This window comes from Mirounga leonina, unplaced genomic scaffold (genome assembly GCF_011800145.1).
Source record: "Mirounga leonina isolate KUSES-001 unplaced genomic scaffold, KU_Mleo_1.0 Mir_93, whole genome shotgun sequence".
NCBI classification, from domain to species: domain Eukaryota; kingdom Metazoa; phylum Chordata; class Mammalia; order Carnivora; family Phocidae; genus Mirounga; species Mirounga leonina.
Window position 1 is genome coordinate 4,332,307 of NW_023270854.1, and position 23,793 is coordinate 4,356,099.

Sequence of the window (23,793 nt, forward strand, 5' to 3'; positions counted from 1 at the left end):
CACAAAGGCCATTTCAAAGAACACAGGTCAGTGGAATTCTGCAAACCATCTTTTTATGCAGCATTCCATAAGGGGGCCATTGTTGTGGGCCACAGAGTAACAAGTTCTCCTAAACACAGGTGATTTACAATCCTGGCCATGAACTCGAAAGGAATGGACTGTACCAGGCTCCGCTGGGAGCCCAAGGTGGTCCACAGTCACATGTCAATGGGAAACGGTGCAAAGGAAAAGGAAGGAAGGCGTGAAAACCATTTGATCAGGCTTGCTTCTGGATCCCCACACAGCACGCTCCCTGAGGCCACAGAGGCTGATGCCGATGTTAAAATTAGCTCTGACAAATGAGTAATAAAGCAGGCTCCACGAATCCTTCCCCTGATGCTATGCAGTCTTTATTTCTGTCTGATTGCCTTGGGACGTATGTCATGGCGTAATGGCGATGCAATTCCCAGTACGTTTCCATCTCCTACGGAGGGACGGGAATGGGAGCCAGGCACATCCCTCAGGCGCAGTGAGGAGTGGCCACATGACCTCTTGAGAGTAAGAGGCAAAGGGACAGGACTGGAGCTAAGTCTGCATTGTGCCTGAAAGCACAGGCTGAAATGCGGCTGCGGCTGTCGGAGATGAAACAGGGTGGAGGGAACCGGGCCCCCAGGGACAGAAGAGCTGCCCCAGCAGGCCAGCCTGCCTGTGCGGGCTTGACAAGGAGAAAGGCGCCAACAGTCACGGTGGCAAAGCCTCCGGTTACCATGACCTGGCCTACATCCTCACTAATTCATGCGGTTAAGGATTCTGACATATCGGTCATCTTTTCCTGGCACTGTTAGCAAAAGTAACAAGGGCAGAATGAACTTGACTTTCCCTCGGTCACGGGGAGACACTCAGTTTCCTTCAGGTTGAAAAGGCTCCTCTCAGCTCATTCTCATCCGGGTCAAGGGGGTGGCCCAGTGAGTTCTATCTTTTTCTACATGAGACCAGGGGGTTGTATTTTTGTTGGTGGCCAGCTTCCTGCAGTGGAGCGACGATACAGGGCAAGCTTTGGATTCCGGCAATTCAGAGGCCTCCCCCAGGCACAGAACCGCTTCTGCAAAGTTTATTGATGAACACCATCTTGTCAGCACCGCATGAAACTCCATCCCCTGACTAGAAACCAGAGTTAAAGCACAAAGACCCCGAGCGAGGTGGCTCAAAGGACTGAGCCACACGAGTGTTCCCAGTGAGCGAGTGGTGGCAGATGGGGAGAGGGATAGGGAGGCTGGGAGGAAGATGAAGAGGCTGCGGGGGACACGGGCTTCCAAGGACACTGCAGAGGAGAACCGGGCCTCTAAGAACCACTTCCCGTGTCACCATTCTGCTCTATTCAGTGTTGGGTGGGAGGACCCAGTGAAAAGCACCGCCGCCCCTTGTGTGGGCTGGGGAGAGGAGGCAGGTGCGAGCCCCGCCCCGCCCCCCCACACGCCCCCACAACCAGCCATGTGCCCCGCACAGGACAGTGTGCCCCACCAGTGAGTCGGATGGGCAGGAACTCTCCCAGAGGCTTCATTTTTGCTTTTTTATTTGGCAACACATACTGAGAACAAATAATCCTTCCAGTTAGGTTTAGGTTTTGAGGAATCACAATAAAGAGAAGACAGGAGACATCAGTACTGCTTTCGGGGCTTGAAACAAGGACAGAAGCCTCAGGAGGGCGAAGGATCAGAAGGCGTGGCCCCTTGAGGCATCAGGTGCCCGACTGAGTCTTCCGAGAGCGCGCGAGCCTGAGTCAGGAGGCAGAGATGGGACAGCAAGCGCCAAGAGCTCTGTGCAGCCCAGCTGGACGGCAACCAGAACCTCCTACAGAATGGGTGCTTTTAGAGCCTGGCTATTCTCTGCAGACCTCACGCTGAGCACCTCCAAGAACTCGGCGGTTACTCAGGCTGTGCCAGACAAGAGGGCGAGGAGAGAGACGAGCTGTGCTTTCCTGAGCGGCGGGGACAGAGCGAGGACAGGGGCAGGACTCCACGGCCAGGGGCACCTCTCCCTTCTACAGCCGAGACACTTCATACAGGTATGCAGCCAGCATTTTGGTTCCTTCTATGTAGTTGAGCCTGATGGAGAAGAACAAGCCCTCGTGTCGGCTGCCGTCCAGTGGTCCAGGAGCGCGCCCGGAATTCTTTTTGGGAGTCCCACCGTCCTGGATTGCTGGCCTTTAGTTCCACTGGCCTCGAGAATTTGGCCACCTGATTCTCAAGTGTGGGTTCAGTCCATCTGCCCCACTAGGACCTGTCCTGGTCATGGTCTAACAGAATATACTGGGTCCCACACAGTACTTAAGAAAAAGCGCCTCACTTTGATCACAGCCCCTCCCTTTGTTGGGATAAGAGGCCTCCTCTTATGCCTGGATACCCACGTCTCTGTCCCCTCCCTCTGCCTTTGTCTTAGCCCGCGACTAGCCCACCCTGCGACCCTCCTATGGCTCCTGTTCTCTGTCCTTCTCGGCTCTTCCATACTGACCATGGGTCCTCCCTGCCTGCCTGGGCCTCTCCTCACTGCGCTAACTCAGGGACCACCTTCTATCCCTGTTGGTTAAGGAACCCCCCTCATGTCTACATAAGCCAGGAACATCTAGAAGAGGCTTAGGAAGCCAGCAAGGACACTGATTTTTCAAACAGGCAAAGCGCATAGGTTCTTTAGGAATCCTAGATGATGTCCTAAGACAGACACAGAGCACTGGCTGAACCCTGCTGTGAAGAACCCTCACCTCCCCCATGGCCCCGTCCCTGCCTTCCACCAGAAGTGCTTGCTACCCCAAAGATGGTGGTAGCAAGCAGAGCACTGGCCTTGGGGAGCCAAACACCCGGCCCCTCCTGCTCTCCAATCAAAGCAGCCAGACAGGTGGGGAGGAAGCAGGCCGGGAGGGAGCAGGTGGGGAGGGAGCAAGAGGGGAGGGAGGAGGCGGGGAGGGTGGTGGAGGGGAGGGAGCAAGAGGGGCTGGAGGGCACATGGGGGCTCTCCGGGTTTCTCGCTGGCAGCCATGAGGAAATGAACCCAGGGGCAGGCTGGAGGACCCAGAGCCTCACCTGTTGAGCTTTTCATTCTGGGAGTGGGCACCATCATCTGCTGAGCCCACAGGCAGTAGCATGACATTCTTCCCAGTAGCCTCCTGAAAGGTCAAAGTCACAGGAATACTGCCGCCTTCCCTGGTCAAGTCAGGCTCGACACCAAACACTGGGGGAGAAGAGTAAGAGACATGGTGAGCTTACAAGTGGTGAGGCCGGGGATCCACTGCACACTTACTACCCAGCAACATGAGTCCAAGCCCCGGGTGTGGCTCGGGGCCGGCAGCCCCACTCTCAAGGTCGGCGGGGGACACGGCCCCGCTCGCACTGGGGGCTCTCCTCAGGGCCCTTGCCTGCATCCCCAGGAGAAGTCTCACCTGTTTTCAAGGCTCTTCTCCCAGCCATGTAATGTGGGTGGTTGAAGTCAGACACCCAGGGCTTCCCACCATGGCCCATGTACACTTTGAACTTGTTGGGACTGCACAGGTCAGCAAATTTCTTCGTCAGGTAGCTTGTGACCTGAGTCACAAATGAGACACAATGTATTCTAAGCCTGGCACCTGATCCAGTGCTAGAGATCTCCTCTACAGCGGTCTATGGTGGGTCTAGAGGGGGACTACAACTAGTCTACGGTTAAGTCTACCACGAGTCTACACTGAGTCTACAAAGAGTCTATGACGGTTCTCATTTTCTGCTGTGAAACACTGAGCACAACTATGGTAACAAAAAAAGGGATTTTATCAAGAAACAAAATCCAGCATTTGAAGGTGAAAGGTAATGCTTTCATTTCAAGCAATTCACCCTTTACACAGACGTTCCCATAGGATAATATTTAAATCAACTCTTTAAAAAATGTGCCTTGACTTGCTTTACAATATTCATCACATCTAGACGAAAAGTGGAGGCCGGTGCTGACTGGGGCACATCTGATGACAAAATCTCAGGCCTCAGTTTCCTCGGAAGTCCTTGAGGCCATCTCTCCGGGAAATCTCAGATGAGGGCAGGGTGACTGCCCCCCAGTGCGTCCCCTCCGGAATCTACCCCTTCTGGAATCGTGCCCTTCCACTCCTCACTGGCCCAGACGCAGCTCCTGTGGATTCTCACTTCAACCTACTCGGGCCAAAGTCAGCATTTGACCTGAAGCCTTACGATGAGGTCAGGGGTCAGGTTTTAGCATGCCTCAGCAGTGACAAAGGTCACACGTGATGCTTTTTATATGGCCTTTATCTTTGATCAGTTTCTGAACTGCTTATTCTGGTAATTACTGGGCTGGAGGGAGTCAAGAAGTGAGGAAGTGTGGGTCTGGGGTTCAGTGCTCTCCTAAAAGTCTTTACGCTCAGTCTCTGTCGTGGAGAAGCCCCTCCCCGAGTCCCAGCTCCCTCACATGCCTGCTTGCTGACAACTTCTGGAGTCATGTTTGGCACGAGCCTGATGGAGAACTTGCCGACCACTTTCCTAGGAATCACGGTCTTGGCCCCCGACCCAGAAAAGGCGCCTTCAATCCCATGGAGGGAGAGGGACGGGAACCGCCATCTGTGCATCAGGATGTCTTTCTGCAGAAAGCAACAAAGTGGGTCAGGGAACAACACCGTCTGCTTACGAAGGAGACGGCAATGGCATCTGCGAAGTTCTTCCTAGTGGCCCGCCGGCCTGGGGTCTACACAATCACAGGCAGGCGGTGCAGACCCTGGAGGGCTGAGAGATGAGCCTGCCCCAGATGTGCTCTGGTTCCAGCTTTGACACACCACAAAGAGAGGGACTCTGCCACACTCCGAACAGCCTCAAGTGTGGCATCCCAGCCTCACTGCGGCTCAGGACTGCCGGTGACTAAGAGAGCCATGGGCTTCCCACCAGCCCCGCAGAATTGAGGGGTAAGTCATGGTCCCACAGATATCAGAGCTCCTGTGGGGCCAGAGGCACGAGGAACCAGGACGAAGAGGGCAGCACAACGCAGGCCACCTGTGAGCTCCCCGGCCCCCAGGGGAACAGAAGGCAGGGGTAGTTCCTACTGGGAGGAGAGCCAGGGCCATCCACTGAGTCCTGGGCCCAGTGACCACAGACAAGCATCATCGTCACCCTCTGCCAAGGGGACTGGCCCAGAGCAGGCCCTCACCTCCGAACGTACGACTGATACCACGGCCTCCCATGCCCCCTGCACCCCAGCAGCGGCACAAGACAAGTCAAAAGAGGACAAAGGGCCACCTGACCAACAGGCTGGCGAGGAGAAACGTGACAGGGCCCTGGGGCTACTCAGGGACTCAGCCACCTAATGTGTGGACTTCCATTTGTGAACCAAATAGGGTCAGTGAGACCTAGAAGGGAGACACGTGGCCCGAAACGCAAACACCTTACACAAACACAGACACCAAGTGGAAGGCAACAAGGCCGGAGCAAACGGAAGTTTGTTCAGAAACCCACTTTCCCAGACGCGCCCCTGCCCCTGACTAATCTCTCCTGGCCTCAGGCCCTGAATGACAGCTGCCCATAAGGGCCTTCCGCAACCCCCACCACCCCCACCACCTGCGAATTCTTGCTCCACTCGGGCCCACCAACTCTCCCTGGTGTGTGGCCTGCTTCGGAGGTGCCCCCACGCCCGCCCGGCCCCCACGCCACCAGCTCCAGGCTCTCCCCTGCAGTGGCACAACTCGTCTCCCCGCCTCACTGCACCCGCTCCAAACCCGCAACGCCTCTGCCACGGCCTGCCCACGAGGGAGGTCTGATCGGCTCACCCTCTGCTCCAACCCATCCGTCCACCGTCTTCTAGGAGAGCACACGAGCTCCTCGGCACACCACAGGCCTGCACGCCAGGCCTTTTCAGTCTGAATCCCAGATCTCCCCCGGCTGGCCCTCCCCACGAACAGCCGGACTCCCCGTGCCCTGCTCTGCTGCTCACCCCTACCGACCCCCACAGGCCTCCCCCCTCCCAGACACACAGGGCTCCAGACCCTGGAGGGGCCTCCACACTCTTTTATACTTCTTTGCCCATTGGTCTCCTGGAGAGATGAAACTCACGGGCTGGGCCTGGCCATATTCTTCTTGCACCCCAGGGCCTGTTGCTGCAATTCAACTAATGGCTACATCAGATGTAAACTTATACTCAGGCCTCACAAGCCAGGAACCAGACTACTTAAGAGAAAAATCCTAACACAATTTTTTCTTAATAGTTAAGTAACCACTTTGTGCAAATGCTTTCCACCTTTTCCAACAGGTCCCCAGCTGTTAGGGATGCCTTCAATCATCTCTGGCCCAGCGGTCAAACATCGTTCTACAAGTGCAAATCAGGCAAAAGCTACCTGCTACTATGTGTTCTCTGCGTACATTCTCCAGCTCCTGAGTTGTCACAAGTCAACATGTGACATTTTTAAAAACCTCCCAGTTCCAATTCCATTTCCAAGCCTGGTAACGTGCTGCTTTCCAGTGTCGGAACCATCCGAGGGCTCCGGGGCACAGGCGTATGCCCAGATCTGTGGCGGCACCTCTGGCTCCTGCCCTCGGGGGTCCCCTGCCCAGGGCACAGTGAGAGGCCTTGCGAGCGGACAGACCGGGGCGGCGGGCGGACCCGGGGGGGCACGCACCTTGCAGCTGTGCAGCAGAGTCTCTGCCCCCACGTCCCGGGCGTACTCCTCCAGGTCGAAGTCGATCTTGTCGTAGAGGCCCAGCTCGTCCTCCGTCACGGGGGCCACTGCCTCGTTGATGCCGGGGATGAGGATCTTTCCCTTCCTGTCCACCAGAGAGCCTGGGAGGGCACGGAGGAGGGGCGCTCAGCAGGCAGGCGGCACAAACACAGCAGCGCTTACCACAGGGGCCCGGAGCCCACCCTCCGTCCCCCCCGTCCCCACCGTCCCCGCCCCGGGGCAGAGGAGGACCAGGAGCTTCGCAGTGACATTTCCTGGGCATGCAGAGCACTGGAGCACTGCCTAGGAACAACTAGTTAAATATCTAAACCCAGTGAGGTGGGCAGTATCATCTTCCCACTTTAACACAGGGACAGAGATGCAGAAGGGTGGGTGACCTGTCCCCTGTCACAGACCAGGAGATAGACCGAGCAGACTGCCTCCCACAGGCTTCCTGTAAAAGCCACTACACTCATTAATATTTCTTTTTTAATCCATGTTCCACAAGAAACTAGCTGCTCCCAAGCGAAGGAGGCCAAGACAAAGAGAACAGAGTAGCCTCCCGTATGGCAGCCGCTACCGGAGAGGGAAGGAGACAGAACTTCGGCAAATCCCGGGGTGAGGCAAAGTTATACCCAGCCTTAAACTAGCAGGATGCTGGGAGGACTGGGCGGGGCCTCCCTCCCGCAGAGCCGAGCACGCAGGAGCCCTGGTTGGGGTGCTACAGCATCAAACAGACCGAGGCAGGCGCCCTCCGAGGGACGCAAACTACAACCGTGTCACGTGATCCTAGGGGCCAGCTCGGACAGGGCCGAACGGAGCCGGGGCTGCCCTAGTTGGGTCCCAGAGGCAAGGCAGGGTTTAGTGACACACAGAGGCACCCGGGAGACAGACGCAGAAATGAAGCATGGCCATCTTTCAAAGGGAACGGTGAGCAGAAGGAAGTAGCAACAGGGAAAGAGATGAGAGCACCAACTGCTGAGGACAGCCCGAAACAAGCCACTCCAGCTTGTTTTGGGCTGTCCAAGCAGCGACTGAAATCCGTGCTTACCCATCAACATGATGAGATCCGTCATGGCCTCATGCACCGAGCCCCCGTACACGCCAGAATGGAGGTCTTTGTCACTGCACTCCACCTGGACGGAAACAGAGATCCCTCTACCTGCTGCTCAGCGGGAACTCAGCCTCCTCATGTGACAGTGAAAAGAACGAAGAACATTCACAATTCTCAAAATCAAAATCTGTTCCCTCAAGGAGCAAAGCAAAGCATTTCCTAAATTATAAAACTTTGGCAGCAACAAAAGAAATACTCTTGGCAATGCTGACCAGGGGGCAAGTGGGGGTGCTGACCACAGGTGAACACACATGGCTTCACAAAGACCCTGCGCTTCTCTGATGAAACGGGACACCCACCATGAAAAGCAGCTTGTAAGGACCTTGGGCCTGAGGACCTAGGGCCAGATCCCGCCCCCCGCTCCCCCTCATTAGCCTGCGATCAAGGTCAGGTTTGAGGCCTCACCAGGCCTGAGTCTCCACACCTGTAAAATGGTAAAGTGGGAGCGTCTGACTCACAGCCACTGGGTTCTTGCGTCAGACTATTTGTAAAGCAGTCTTGAGAGACGAAGCACTCAGAGCAGCAATGGGGATGATTCTGGCATTTTCAGCCTCCAAAACACTCCCTCACAGGAACCAATCCGCCCTGTGTGCTAGGACCCACCCTCATCTGTGGAGGGGATGCAGACTCAGCTGAGCATGGCCCTCCCACTCCGCCCCTGCGCCCAGCTTCTGTGTAGAGCACAACCACTCAGTTCCCTCAAGATCTCTGGTCCAGGCAGACCTAAGGGCTCAAATGTGAACATCTTAATTTTTAACGGTAAGTCTGCAATGCTTTGCTTAAGTCAATCTTAAATGGGCTACAGCAGTTCATCTTTCCTCAACTGCTCCAAGGCAATTCTCCAAACACCCTGTAGCTTGAGGTGGCAGGAAACGGACTCTGGCTGGAGAATCTCGAAGGGTGAAGACCCAGCCTGCTGAGAAGCCTCTGGGCTTCTCCTTCACCTGCATGGCCCCCTTCCTGGGACTTGCCCACTGCACGCTACAGAAGGACAAGGGAGACTACAGGCTGGGAAGAGACACCACGAAACACAGAGAACTTGACATGATACCTCAATGAAAAAGTAGCAAATGCCCCTGAGACCATATGTGATGCAGGGCTTCTTCTTCCCCAGCCAGTAATTGTCAGAAATGCAGACGTAGTCCACATCTTTGAAGAATGTGTCTTTATGGGAAAAAATCAGGTCGTCCAAGCCTTCAGAGCCCGACTCCTCCATTCCTTCCAGACAGAACCGAACATTGACTGGAATTTCCTATGAAAGGGAAATGAGCATTGGGAGGCATTCAGTTCTCATGTGCTTTTATTTCTTAGACACCACAGACAGGAAGTCACCAAATGCTTTGCAATCACAAATTTCAAATACTCAACTTCCTCCAGACCCACCGCTCAGGCGGGCTGTGTGCGCCCTGTCGTGACCCTGTCCTCACGTGCTGGGCGGTGAGGGGACATGCACGGAACCAACTGCAGTGCCACCCTCACTGGGGACTCCTGCCAAGGACGCCACAGTATGACCACGCTTCCTATCCACAGGGACCTCTGCACTCACCCAGTGCGAATCAGGAGTCTCCAGGGAAGCCCCAGCGGCTCTCTCCACGACACAGACAAAACCAGTCTTCATCTGCGCCAGGGACCAATCGCCACACCCATATGCCAGAGCAAGCAGAGGCCTGCTCCTATTTCCAGGCGCTCTGCACTATGACCCCCTCTCCATGCTGAAGGCCCTTCTCCCCAAGAGCTGACAGTCACCGCGAGGCGCTGCCGCCCACTTGGCTACTGCTCTGCAGTTTCCCAGGCCCCCCAGGCTGTGCAGTGAGGCAGGCGGCCCTTCCAGATGAGAACGTGAAGCTGCACCCAAGCGAGGTGACTTGCCGGAGGTCACAGAGGCTACAAAATGGCAGAACCCCCCTGTGGACGCAAATCCATGGAGTCCTCCCCCCGACAGCCCTCTGCACCACCCAGCTCACCTCCCCCTTTCTGTCTCTCAGATGAAATCTTTCCTAGGACCCTGGCACATGGAAAGGATGTAAGCTCTGCCCTGCACACAGCCACCCTCCCCTTGGTCACCCCGGGTCCCAGGGGGCCCTAGAGAAGGGGGAGCCTTCCCAGCCCCTGAGCCCAGTTAGTTGGAGGTTCTGAGCCTCAGCTCCCTCCTGTGCAAAATGACACCTCGGACCAGAGTCCCCGTCCCTCTTCAGATCTACCATTCTACCATCTGACAAAAACGCTTGTCTTATTATTCTTATTTTATCATGGTACTAGATAAAACACAATGCAAAAACTGGGTCTACACAATGGTCAGGATTAGTTTAAAAACAGTTGAAAAGATCAGTAAGTAACAAAATACAAAGTTCCTCCCTACTTTTCTATTTTACAAACTTTAGGCAGGAGCAGATATTTCACATTAAGGAAGTGTATCTTAAAAAATAAAAATTTTTCAGGAGGATAAAAACCACCCTGAGAAAGCTAGGGGTTGCCCACCACCACAGAGCCCACGACTTGGCCTCTAGGTGAGCCGTCTCAGAGGTGGAGCCCGGGGCTGAAAACTCGAATTTCAGGTGCTGCCTGGATTCCTGCTGAGTCATCAGTACCATGGCCTCTGGGCGGCTGTAAAACAATCACAATTCCTACAGCTGGAAAACAAACCTATGATCCTATATCTGATCCCACTGTGCTGATGCGGTTTTGGGGGACCTTGCTTTCTCATAACCCAGTGATCTTTGATCTTTATTGGTTGTTCTGGGGACAGACAGCCCTGCTTTGTATGGCTGTGACAGAGCCAGGCAGTTAGACGTGAAGTACCTGATTTGTCTTCTGGAAGGCTTCCAGGGCGTTCAGCCAGCCGGCCACTGGCCCCTTATCATCGGTTGCACCTCTCCCATACAATTTGCCTACAACAGCAATCAGCAAACTCAGTTACAATCACGATGAAATAGACAAGAAAGTGTCTTGTTGGAGCACCGCTGAGAGCATCGTAGCGCCACCACGGGCAGCTGTCCTGAGACCTCCTCTTCCAACCAGAAGCCCCGTTTTCATTCTGTCAGAGCCCCGAGTCCCCATCCTACTCTATTAGGAGGCCCTGCCAGAGAATCCACCATAATCTAAGAGCAAGCCGCATGGATGCTCCCAAGTTGCCCTCCCCTTCTTCCAGCGGACACAGTAGTCGGCCAGCGCTCCAGTCCCTGCTGACCAGGGCATGGACTGCCGAGCCAGCTTAAGGGGGCCCTGCCAGCCGGCTAGTTACTTCAAATCTACCTCCACAACCAGCTGGTAGCAGTTAAGAGTAGGCAACCCGGTCATATGTCGGACCGCCAATGCACCATCATCAAGAGAGAACTATAAATCTCACACAAGCCCAATTCTGACACCTAATTTGGTAAAGAAAAGAACAGGTTTATTATTTACTGCTCCAGGTCATCACTTTGAAAACCAAAGGACGTGGTACTGCTTCTCCTCCACCTAATTAGTCACAGGGCCCCCACCCCCACCCCGCACACACACTCCTGGGACCCCTAACAAAAGCAGGTGGGCACTGGCCACCACGAAGGACACTCGGCCATCAAGCCCAGACCCCGCTCCCTGCCCTGTCATATGATGCAGAGCTCATGAGAGAGGGACCAGGCCGGAGGAAGGACAGCACTCAGGCAGAGGCGTGCTCATGGTTCAGTCCCTCTCTGGCCAGGTCTGTAACGGCCAGGCCTCGGACTTCCTCATTCTCAGCCTGTTTTTAATATTTGACAGTTTCAGCATGACCACCCCAAAGCAGCATGACGCTTCGAGCCATCGCTACCTTGGGAATTTCTATCAACTAAACCCACTTTTCACAAAAGCTACAGAGTTCTCCTAAAAAGCATCCTCGTTCCTGTGACAAGCACTGACTGAATCGCTCACTCCAACACGCCAGAACTGTGCTGGACAGAGGCTCACAGCGCGATGTGGTCCCTCCCTCCCGGGCTCCCCGACAAGGAGAGGGGCAGCATGCAGCCAGCTGACCACAAGGAAGCTCATCTGTGGCATGAGGTGTTAACCCAGCTCTACCGAGGGTGCCTGTCTGTCTGTCAGGAGCAGGGAGGGGCGGAGTGCGAGGCCTCCCAGAGGGGCAGTGGGTGACCGGCGCTGGTACAGAAGCCGGGGTCATGTGACACAGATGCCAGAGGAGCAATGAGGGGAGACGAGCAGGCAGAAGAACCCGCTGGGTCTCCCGGGAGGTGTCAGGGAGAGACACATCACACTGAGGTCCTCATGTGGCAGGGAAAAGAAGGGAGGAGGACCCACGACTTCAACAAGCAATAGGAGAGCTCTCGGGAGGGGATGAGTGTCAGCTGTGGAGGAGGCCCAGCAGGGACTGCGGGCCCACGGGAGGAGGGCGGGGGTGAGGATGACCTCCAGGTTTGTGGTGCACGGGGCAGGGGAGGCGGAGGGACCCTGTGGCGGCGGTGAGACGGGGAACGAGGAGGAGGGCAGGCTGGAGAGCCGAGACACAGAATTCTGCTCCAGACCGTGGCAAGGGGAACAGCCCGTAGAAATGTGGGTCTAACGCTCAATAGGAGCCCAACGGAAAGTCAGCAATCGTGCTGTGATCACGACTGCGGTGCGGAACTGAATTTCCTCAGAGATGTTGCTGCAAGTGAAAAGTTTCCTCGATTGTGCACAGTAACGGACACGGCTGAAAGCATCCCTTACCGTCGCGTTCCACCAAGGTGAAGGGCTCGCTGTCCCAGCCATCCTCCAGGGCTGCCGGCTGCACGTCCAGATGTCCGTAAATACACACGGTTTTCTTCTGCGGGTTGGAGCCCAGCTTGCCGAGTAAAATGGGAGGGAGCGGTATCTCAGAGCCATCAGGGAGCTAAGAGTCGAGAAGGAAGCAATCGAGGACAGCCTTTGTTTTGAAAATTCAGTACTTATAGTAGATATTATTAAAATACCTGGAGTATTTTTATGTGTTCTTACCAATCAGCCTACATTGTAGAGTTCAAGAACATACTGAGTACTTAGACCGCATAATGTTCACCAACTGTAGACAGTTTGGTAAATTTTTAAAGGCTGATTTTTTCTTTAACTTTTACATTAATAACATATTATGAAGACTAAGTTTGGGGTACAACTTTGCTCATTATTTTCTAAAATAATGGATGAAAACTACTACCATCTTAAAGCAGGAGATACATGTTTGAAATTCTGCATGTGGATCACAATTTTGCACATAAAAGGATGCAGACCAGAACAGAAGGGAAGGGAACAGAATTTGCAGCAAGCCACACTAAAGCCAGCAGTGAGAGCTGGTGTTCCTTCTAAGCTCCCTCCCCACGCCTAACCAGTCTCCTACAAGCCCCTAAGAACAGAGGTGGGGGGGCAGGGCAGTCACAGCACTAAGTGGACAGGTACTTTAGGTAACGTGCCAGGCTGCCGGGATTCTTGCAGGACTTGTCTTTCCAGTGAATTGCGCTCAGAAACACTCACCTCAGTAACTCTTGGCAAGCCCACAGTACCCATGTACAGCCCTGGGACTCAAGGTCGCCCACCCACATGAACCAGCCCCAGGGCTGGGTTCTCGCACCACTTCCCGAAGGACAGCCCCAGCCATGAGGGGCAAAAAATCGTTCCTTAAACTCACTGCCCTGGTCACACATGACATGTGGCACTGTGGTTGCAGCTGGCCCTCCACTGGCCTCAGGAGAATCATGAGTTTTAAATGACAGATTTTCTCTAAATAAATTTCTATTCAATATAGCTGAAATACTTTACCATTTTTCTAAGATACCAAGATTTGGGCCCACAAATAAATTTGTACTGAAATTCAGGTTGCAAATTGCAAATCTCTGCTCGGGTATCCCTAACTACTCAGAACAGGGAAGAATGAAGTCTGGCTGGAAACACAGTCAAGTGCTTACAGGGCTACCACGCCATCCTCTACCAGAGTACCTGTCTGGGCAGAAGTCTTTGACAAGGATTCCACATGTCTCCCTCCCCCTTCTGCCCCATCCCCACAGCCACCACCCACGGGCCCTATTCTGTCCTCTGCACTTTGTTCACTTCTTCCCTCACGTCGCTTCTTGCTCAGGAGCCATGACTGTTCCATTTCCTGAGCACTTCTGTCTAGAGGTCAGGCCCCCGGTGACCAGGTCCCCCACACTTCCTGGCCATGCACCCTTTCCATCCTCCTGCCTGGGCAGCGGCTAGGCAGCAGATAGGCCCGACCTGACGTTACCTACAGCAGCCTTGGCAGTGGGCCTAATACCAAAGAGCCTGCCATCAGCCTTTCCCACAGTCCATGCCTGCCCACAAGCCTCGCCCACCAGGGACCCAGGCTCTGAGGTCCGTCACTAGGACCTGGGCTCCAAAAGTCCTCTGTCCCCTGTAAGCCTGAAGATGCCCTGCCTTCTGCATGTACACATGGTAACACCCAACTCCACCTCCACACCTGCCCCAAGTCATCACGGCTTCCTAAAACACGAACACTGCCACCACGTGAAGTGACTGGAAGAGAAGCTCCAATGGGCTGTCACCTCACAAGGATCTTTGCAGAACTTTTCTAACAATGACGAAATCTGTCAATTCCTTGATAAGAAAGGGTCTTAAGAAATTCGAGAGTATCGCAGTCACTTATCATTTGCGGAAGGCCCTTTCTGAAGAAATGCACTGCAATGTCAGTGTAACATAGAGTAAATCTATTGTAATGAAACAACTCTTGTAAATAATTTGCCACCTAGATTTTTTTTTTTTTTAATATATTAGGGAAAAGGGTAGGGGGACAAACCAATTATGCTTCTCCAAGAAAATAATACAAAGAAACTTGATTTATTCTCTCACAAGTGGGGAAAAGTGCCGGGAAACTATAGTATATCTTAGGTCAATTTGTGGCCAAATGAAATCTCATAAAATACTGGATTGGGAATCAGGAGACCCATGTTTGAATCTCCTTCACCATCAACTGAGGGGTGCCCAGTGGAGATAGAGTCTACCTGGGCCTCCGGGTTCTTCTCTTTATGAAAAGACCAGATGCAGCTGAATGTCCACACATAAAGCCCCAAGACTATGATACCAGTGGACACTTAAATCACCAGGCAAGAGAACCGAGATAAGCCAAACCCTGTCACATCCTGCAATTTAAAAGAGTATTACAAACTTGGAAAACATAGGACATGAAACCTGCCATTAGCATGGCACTTGAAATCGTCTGAGACTAAAAAAGCAAAATAATATACCATTAGTGAGATGGTTCGTTCTTGTCAGGAAGAAAATGAACCAATGTCACCTGTCAGAATCCTGCAGTAAAGTGCAGTCAAGTGCTTACAGGGCTACCACGGCCCCACACAAAGTAGCTCTTTTTCAGGAACCAAGTCATAAGAAAGTGCTTTTTCCACCAGCTGGGATGCACGGGGTATAGCACTGTGAGTGGGGGTCTTCATCACTTTTACCCCTACACGGACAGTGTGCAATTTCCTAGTTTGAATGCACACTGCTTTCTAGGGAGCAATCCCAGTGATTTCCTAAGAGTGGCCCTGACATTTACTTATTTCTTCTTCTTCTTTTTTTTTTTTTTTTTTTTAAGTAGACCACCCTCAGCATGGAACCCAAATCAAGGCTTGAACTCACAACCTGAGATCAAGAGTCAGACGCTTAACCCACTGAACCATCCAGGCATCCCAACATTAATTTACTTCTGAGTAACCTCAACAGCTCTCCTACCTGGGGAAAACTGCTGAGTATTATAAAAGCTTTGCCCCAATCCAACTGAGGAAATCATATAGTTTTAGTATCCCAATCAGGCCTTTTCTGTTTGTTTTAAAGACAAGCAGATTATCTGAAGCAAAAGATGGTTTAAGAATATGCTGGGTCCTAGATGCCTGCATGGCGCAGTCAGTTGAGCGTCATGATCTCAGGGTCGTGAGACAGAGCCCCATGTTGGGCTCCGCACTCAGCATGGAGTCTGCTTGAGATTCTCTCTCCCTCTGCCCCTCCCCCCAGCTCACACACACTCTCTCTCTCTCAAATAAATCTTAGGTAGGTCTGCTAATTGTGGTTCTGTAATTCCCAGAGCGCCAGCACCATACCTTCTGTTTTCCAATATCTACCAATTCCACAGAGCCACCCAACTGCTTGATCTCCGCAGCGGCAACTTCCATCATCCTCTTGATTTCGCCTCTTTTCTCGGGCCATGCAGATACACTCTGGATGGCCACCCATTCTGCAAGTTTCTGTTTGTGGATAATAAGCAAGAAGGGATTCTGAAAAGGTGCTCCTTTAAGGAAGAAAGGTATTCATAAATTTGCCAGGTTTCGGGCAGCCAAAGTTGATTTGCTTCCTGCAACCAGTCCATATTTAAACATGATGGCTAGATGTCCAAGAAGAGCTATCATATTTGCTTTTTGTTTAAGATTTAAAAAAAAAAAAACCCTGTCTGTATTGACCCTGTATCAAGAACTACAGCATAACAAAAAATGTCAGAATGTGTTTTTAACCATTAAGCATGAGATGAGTGTGAAATGTACAAAGTTCTATAAATAAGTTTATAACTGAATCTAACAAAATTACAACTGCAACATACAGAAAATACCCAACATTTTCACAGTCTAAGTTAGTTATTCATGCTCACCATGGCCAAGTTCTTTAAAGTATAATTTTTAGAATGAGAGCTAAAGATTTCATCTGAAATGTGTCTTCCAAGAATAACTTTAAAGCACAATTCTTTAATGTCAAGAAACAGATTTAATTTACATTACCAAATCATTTAAAACAGATGAAATGCAAAAAAAAAAAAAGCTAGAAGTTCTTTAGTCTATATCTACTATAAGAAATTGTAGATGGAGATTAAACAAAAACTCTGATTAGCTCTGCTATTTCTAGAAACATATATACATATATTAAGACTTTCTGTCAAAAGCCAAAAGTGTAACTTACATACTGTAATGAGGAGGCAGAGGAGAAGACCTCTAGGTATCTTTGGTGTGGTGAGAGAGCTGTAAGATCTACTCTCTTAGCGAATTTTAAGTATATAACACAGTACTATTAACTACAGTCACCATGCTGTTATCTTCAATCCCTACTCAGAGGGACTGAGCTTGCTCATAACTGAAAGTCTGTACCCTTTGACTGGCCTCTCCCCATTTCCCCCAGGCCCCAGCAATCACCCTTCTACTTTCTGTTTCTGCATGTTCAACTTTTTAAGATTCCATATATAAGTGAAATCATGCAGTATTTGTCTCACTCTGTCTAGACAGTATACTTAATTTAAATGGCATAGCTCCTACTAGTTTCTTGAAAGTTTCTCTGAGCCCCACTGGATTAAACCTAATTTTAATGTTTACTACAATAAATATTCCCTTACCTTAATGTAGCAATCCTGATTTTCATCGACATACTTAAACAGGGTAGTGAGGGCCGACATCTTTCAAGGAGACCGCACACCTTGAAGGTTCTTGGAAGGAAAAAACACCGGTCAGTCCTGCCTGCGGACGGGCCTGACTGAGAGGCAATTAGGAAGGCACTTGTTTAAGTTGATAAAGGGCTGCTCCGCCCTCGATGTCATCACGAGGACTCCAGGAAGCAGCAGAGAAGCTTGGGGAAGCAGTTAGGGGCTCAGGGTGATCTCCCATTCTTTTCTCAGAAGGAAAATTATGTGTTAAAATGGCACGTAACTGAAAGAAGGGCCTGAGCTGAAGACAATCTGATGAAAATTAGAAGTAGGTAGTTCCTGGTAACGCTGATTTACCAGCACTTAATTTTTTTTTAAAAGCACACAGAGAACTTCCCATTTACTATTACCACAGAGGAAATAATCCAAGAATCCCAGCAAAAGTGTCACATCCTGTCTGTTACTGTCACAACCCACAACGCAGCAAACAAAACCCAAGGAGAGGTAGATAAATTGTTTTAAAAAGTTGATAATCTGAGCCCAGAAACAGTCAAAGGCAACATGTGACACCTCCACAAAGGCCTGATTAATGATTAAGATAAAGGAGCCTCCGTGGAACCCACAGCCTCCCTCTAGGGTGCATTTGCTAACATCCCGTTTCTCCTGTGTGAGACCCAATACACTCTGCTCCACCTTGCAAGTATAGGGTAAAGGAAATCATCTGACCAGTCATCTTTAAAATCAATAGGCAACAAAAGGATTCTGGTTTGGGGACTTTCAAGATCGTCTCCAACCTCCGAGTGATATTTCAAATTCCACCAAGCGGCAAGACTGGCCGGAAGCAGCAATGGGAAAAGCCAGACCACAGCAATACCAAGGATTTCAGAAATGCAGCTGTAGTCACAAGATCCTGTAACATCTAGGTAGTTCTAAAGGCCTGTGGATCGACACACTGTAGTCACAGAGTATTCTTTTCTTGGTATGGGATTCCAAAATGATTGCTCAACAGAGGAGTGATGTATCTATGGTGACATCAGGCCTGGAGGCTGTTGAGGGGCTTGAGGAAATTACCCTCAATCTGCCTGCAGCAGGATTTCAGTAAGAACAGGTCAAACCACTCAGTTCTTAGAGCCTCCTTCTTCCTCTTCAAACACCCACCCCTGGGCATAAAATATTTACAAACCTCCTAGCCTGGCCAGCTCAGCCTGCTTCAGCTGAGGCTTTTATCTGAAAGACAAGACAGTCCACAAAAAAAGAGGCATTTCATGAGCACTAGTAAGTCAAATTTTCATCTGTCTATCACCAGGAATGCAAACTGAGAAGCTACCTAGGACAATATGCTACACTGGGCACCTTTCACTCGGGTCCCTGGTCGTGAAATGGCACAAATCCCAAGTTCACTGTGCATACTTTTCACTAGTGCAGCCAAATTAACCGACGACCTTCGTTGGCTCATTCAAAGATACAACTACCTAAGTTGCACTTTTACCAAAGACTAAACAGAGCACCGGCCTGCTCAGCTCTCCATGCCAAGTCCCCAGGGCTGGCTAAAGAGCAACTCCTTCTCTGAATTAGTAACCTAGTCAAAGGAGGTCAGGCCAGGGCCATTTCCGCCCTCCCACTCCGTTCTGCGTTATTCTTGTCCCAACCTGCCCCTCCTCCCCCACCCAGTACCCAAACCGTGAAATGGAGCCACCTTCAACGCGCGGTGAACCCCACTGATAAAGGTAAAAGCGCTGTGCTGGAGTGAACAAGAGCAAATATTACGCTTCCAAAATAAATGCCAGGAACTCTAGAATTTCCGGGGGGGGGGGGGGGGACATAACTTAAATGATGAAGTAGGGAGAGGGAAGGGCAGATGAGGCCGGTAGCACCTGGAACCGTCTAGCAATACCTACTAATGGCCTCTTTAGTTCTGAACTTCCCAACCCTTGTCCCTCGGTAATTCGGAGCACTTCGTGGAGTGAACAGACGCACGAATCCCGGCTTTAAACCTGCAGAAGCCAGGGAAGCGGGGGCAGGAACCTCCAATGCGCCCACTCCAGAGCTTGGTCCCAAACATGTGTGCAAACCACCCTTCGCCACTCCTCCCTGCACACAGGAGGGACGCCTCGTGACGCCGGCTCTGCACGAGAAGACCGTCCGGGCCCCCACCCAGGCCGTGCGGGGCCCCGCTCGGGGCAGGACCAGTCGCATCTTCCAAATGAGGAACAGGCTGAGGACACGACCGAGCGAGCCGCCCCAGACCCGCACACTGCAACCTTCCGGCCTCAAAGGCCAGCGGGACCCAGCGGGACCCAGCGACCCCTGACCCCGGGCCTCCGCCGGACCTAGAGAGGCTTTCGTTTCCTGCGGGCCGCGTCAGCAGCACGCGGCTGACGGTCCTCCGCGCGTCCTTCCCGCCGCCCGCAGCCCGCAGCGCCCCGGACCCTCGGGAAGGCCTTCTTTTAACGGGGACACCCTCCCTTCCCGTCCCTGCTGGCCACGCGGACCAGGCGGTGGGCCAGGCCGCGGCCCAGCTCCCACCAGCTGAGGCGCGACTCCGCTGTACACCGAGACCCACCCCCCTGGGGCCCGCCGACTCGGCCCGCAAAAGCCCCTCACCCCTCAGCGGCCGCCGCGCCGGTTCCGCACCACGTGCCCGGTCACGCCCCCGGCGCGGGCCCGCCTCCCGCTGCCCCGCCCGCCAATCCCGGGCCTCGCTCGGAGGGCTGGCGCGGCGTCCCGCCCTGCGCACCAATCCCCGGCCTCGTCCGGAGAGCCGGCGTCGCCTCGCCCCACGTCGCCCCGCCCACCAACCGCCGGCCTAGCTGGAGAGCCGGCGTCGCTCCGCCCCACGTCGCCCCGCCCCGCCCCGCTCACCAATCACTGGGCTTGTTGGAGAGCAGGCGTCGCCCCACCCCGCCCCGCCCCCCAGCTTTGGAGTCGGGCGGAGGGGGGATTCCCAGATTGAAACCCTGACCTCGCGTGCTTCCTTCTCCCTGCTTAGTTCCGCCGGCCCGGTTCGGGTCCGTGGGCCGTGATTTCCTGAGGTCCCAGGAGGGGGCCCACACCCCACCCTCGGGCCGCTCAGGCTGGTCCCAGGCGGTGCCACCTGCCGCAGCCTGGCCCTGGGGGTCACAGGGCCCCACCGGCCCCCTTTCCGAGGGAGGAGGCGTTTTAGGATTTAAATCCTCTGATCCCAGGAAGTGATGACGGAAGAAGACCCACCATTTGTTTATGCTTATCTTTTAAACAGCAGGACCCTGGGATAGTGATTATCTCCGTGAGAGTATTCCCAGAAGAATTTGGCAAAACCTGTACCCCTCCCCCATTCTTTCCTTTTTTTTAAATAGCAAGCTTAATAGTTGCTGTAAATATTTTAAAATAAAATGACCCTCCCTTAAATTTTCTATCTATATCCCTCTCAGAATGTTGTCAAATTTAACTTTTTGTTGATTAAGTTCGAAAAATGAGGGAATATTAAATACTAAGGTGTCCCAATTCTACTCCCCCGCCCCATCAAGTCAAACTGTACCGTAAAGAGCTTTTAAGGGGGGAAATTTGTCTATATTCATTAGTATTCATTTTTAACTATTTTTTTCTTGCTGGGTTTTTTTTAAAATTTTAGTTGAAGTAGAGTTGACATAAAATGTATTAGTTTCAGGTGTACAACCGTGATTCAACAATTAGAACCATTAGGAAGTGCTCACCACCATGAGTGTAATTACCATCTGTCATCATACAAAGTTATTACAGTATTATTCCCTAAACTGGAGTTTACATCTCTGTGACTTTTTTTTTTAATAACTGGGAGTTTGTAGCTCTTAATCCCCTTCACCTAATTTGTTCATGCTCCTGCAACTTCTGTGGCAACTGCTACTTTGTTGTCTACATTTATGAGTCTGTTTCTCTTTTGTTGTTTTTTAGATTCCATGTAAAGATGAAAGTATAAGGTTTTTGTCTTAGCATAATGCCCTCTAGATCCATCCAGTTTATTGTGAATGGCAAGATTTCGCTCTTTTTTTATATATATAGCTGGGTAATATCCCACTGTGCATATATCTCACATCTTTATCCATTCATCTGTTGATGTACACAGGTTACTTCCATATCTTGCTTATTGTAAATGATGCTGCAATAAATAAAGGGGTGCATGTATATCTTCAAGTTAGTTTTTGTTTTCTTTGGGTAAATAACGAGAAGGGCAATTTCTGGATTGTATGGCACTTCTATTTTTCATATTTTGAGGGACGTCCATGCTGTTTTCCAATTTGCACCAATTTACCAATGTCACCAATTTTTTTAACCACTTTTTTTTAGCAAAGTTGCACCAATTTACACTCCCACGAATAGTGCACACAGGTTCCTTTTTCTCCACATCCTCACCAATGTTTGTTATTTCTTGTGTTTTTTATATTAACCATCAAACTGTAACATTTTAATACTTGATAGTCTTTTATTGATGATCCTGTCATACTTCTCTGCAAAAGAATATGGAAATTTAAATTAATATTTACTTTTCTATAGCTAAAAGCTCTAAGTGTTAAAGTTTTTTTCTGGATTAAATTCTCATAATCATTTTTCATATATGATTGATAAAACCACCTAAAGATATTACAGTTCACCCTTGAACAACACAGGAGTTGGGGTACCAATCCCCCTTGCAGTTGAAAACCCATTTATAAGTTTTGACTCCCCAAATCCTTAACTACTAATAGCCTACTGTTGACCAGAAGCCTTACCGATAACATAAATAGTTGATTACCGTATGTTTTATATGTTATATGTATTATATTCTATATTCTATAAAGTATATATAAAGTATATTCTATAAAGTAAGCTAGAGAAAAGAAAATGTTAAGAAAATTATAAGTAAGAGAAAATATATTTACAGAACTGTACTGTGTTTATCTGAAAAAAAATCCTCATATGAGTGGACCTGTGTATTTCAAAGCCATGTTGTTCAAGGGTCAACTGTAGATGTTTGGCAAAGAGTTTTTAGATACTGAAAGTCATTTATTGGAAATGTATCCTTTAATCATATCTATTGGGCTTTTTAAAAATTAGTCCAGATGTCTATAAGTGAGATTATTGCTGGTATGAGACAGTGTTCAGTGAAAAATACAGCAAAAAGAAGGGATTTGGAGTAGAATCTATAACACATTATCATTAAATTTATCAAAATTTTATAGGTATGTGGTGGTGATAAGAACAAAGAAACTGTTGGTAAATAAGAGCAAGGGAGAGGCTTCAGTCCAAGTAAAAGTGAATATTATCTATGTACCTAATAATCACTTGGCAAAAGTTGATGAAAACATTTCTCCTACAAATCTGAATTAAGATTTGTTAAGAAAATACAGAACTTACTCTTGATATGGAACTCTTTTACTTGGAAATACAATGTTAATTGTCAGAAGGTGGACCTTCCACTTCCTTCCCCCTGAAATAATGCAAAATATGTAGCTAACAGGCGTCCTTGATTAAGGAGGCGTTCTCCAATAATAATATACTGTGGTATTTCAAATTGCCCCTTTGGAACATTTGAGGCTTTTCTTTAAGTTTTTATTTTTAAGTAATCTCTACGCCCAACGAAGGGCTCAAAATCACAACCCCAAGATCAAGGGTGGCACACTCTTCCAACTGAGCCAACCAGGTACCCCCTATTTGAGGCTTTTTGAGTTAAACGCACAGCACTTAGAATGATGCCTGGCACTGAGTGTCTTGGTCTGTCTGGGCTGCTATACCTACCATGGACTGGGTGGCTTGTATGTGACAGGAATTGATTCTCACAGCTGTGGAGGCTGGAAGTCCAAGACTGAAGTGCTGTCAGATTTGGTGTCTGCTGAGAGCCTGGCTTCCTGATTCTCTGCAGATAGCTGTCTTCTCTCTGGGTCCTCACTTGGTTGCAGGGGTGAGGGAGCCCTGTGGGGCCATTTTCACAATGACACAAATCCCCTTCATGACCTAATCACCTCTCAAAGGCCCCACTTCCAAATCGCTTTAGGGATCAGGTATCAACATATGAATTTGCTGGGAGGGGGGGACACATTCAGTCTATACCACTGTCTTGAAAGGAGAGCAGGAAGGCAGAAAGCAGGACAGCAGGTACCAGCCCTGTCCGCCCTATGAGAGAGGACATATGGACTTGGAGCAGATGGAAATTGGGGCCCTTAAAACTCTGAGACCTCCTTTAAAAGTCCTCCTGTGATGCCGGGTATCTCAGTCTGACGACCACTGCCTTACACGCTCTTCAGTAAATGAGCCGGTATTCTAACCTAAGTGTGCACAGCTGGGAATCCCCAGCAGGTGGCCCTGCAATCCATTTGTTTTTGGGTAAAGGAAGCTTCGCAGATCACTTTACAGCAAGGAATCTGATCTTAGCTTAGGAGCTAAGTCAATAGTTTTTCTCTTCTCTGCCTGACTTTTTAGGAACAGGGACACCATGGAAGAACACAAGGAAAGAGGTATGTGGACGGTTGACCAGAGGTTGGGTGCTTCAGAAAGAGAAGTGATGTGACTTATTCTGAGAATTTAAGGAATATAAGCGTTATGCAAGTCACTGCTGATTATAGACCCCCTCATAAAAGCATTAGATCCTACTTCCAATTACCATAATTTCTAATTTCCAGTTCCCAGCACGAGTCAGATCTTATTATCCAGAATCTCAGTTCTGTGTCACTAAGCTTAACTAAACAC

The 23,793-nt window shown here is 50.6% G+C and overlaps 1 protein-coding gene across 3 annotated transcripts; it reads right to left on the bottom strand.

Moving 5' to 3' along the window:
* Positions 1 to 1,535: 1,535 nt before the first annotated feature.
* CNDP2 (carnosine dipeptidase 2) lies at positions 1,536 to 19,800 on the bottom strand. Of its 3 annotated transcripts, XM_034995738.1 has the most exons (13): positions 19,014 to 19,323; positions 18,299 to 18,342; positions 17,089 to 17,178; positions 15,815 to 15,958; positions 12,444 to 12,606; positions 10,563 to 10,651; positions 8,815 to 9,015; positions 7,701 to 7,785; positions 6,611 to 6,771; positions 4,424 to 4,588; positions 3,413 to 3,554; positions 3,057 to 3,204; positions 1,536 to 2,084 (listed from the first exon to the last, which is right to left on the bottom strand). In XM_034995738.1, the coding sequence occupies exons 3-13, from the start codon at positions 17,146 to 17,148 to the stop codon at positions 2,021 to 2,023; spliced, it is 1,422 nt and encodes a 473-aa protein (XP_034851629.1). In that variant the 5' UTR covers positions 17,149 to 17,178; positions 18,299 to 18,342; positions 19,014 to 19,323; the 3' UTR covers positions 1,536 to 2,020. The 3 variants fall into 3 exon arrangements, with proteins under 3 accessions (XP_034851629.1, XP_034851627.1, XP_034851628.1); XM_034995736.1 differs by lacking the exons at positions 18,299 to 18,342; positions 19,014 to 19,323 and adding an exon at positions 19,720 to 19,800; XM_034995737.1 differs by lacking the exon at positions 19,014 to 19,323 and having other exon boundaries at positions 18,299 to 18,663.
* Positions 19,801 to 23,793: the final 3,993 nt, after the last annotated feature.

Bases quoted from the DNA above. Each gene is read 5' to 3' on its own strand.
- CNDP2 (XM_034995736.1), bottom strand. From the start codon at position 17,148: ATGTCGGCCCTCACTACCCTGTTTAAGTATGTCGATGAAAATCAGGAT. The intron at 7,786-8,814 runs GTATCATGTCAA...GTTTCCGTCCAG, and splicing joins TTTGCTACTTTTTCATTGAG to GTGGAGTGCAGTGACAAAGA. The intron at 6,772-7,700 runs GTAAGCACGGAT...GTGCCCTCCCAG, and splicing joins GGATCTCATCATGTTGATGG to GCTCTCTGGTGGACAGGAAG.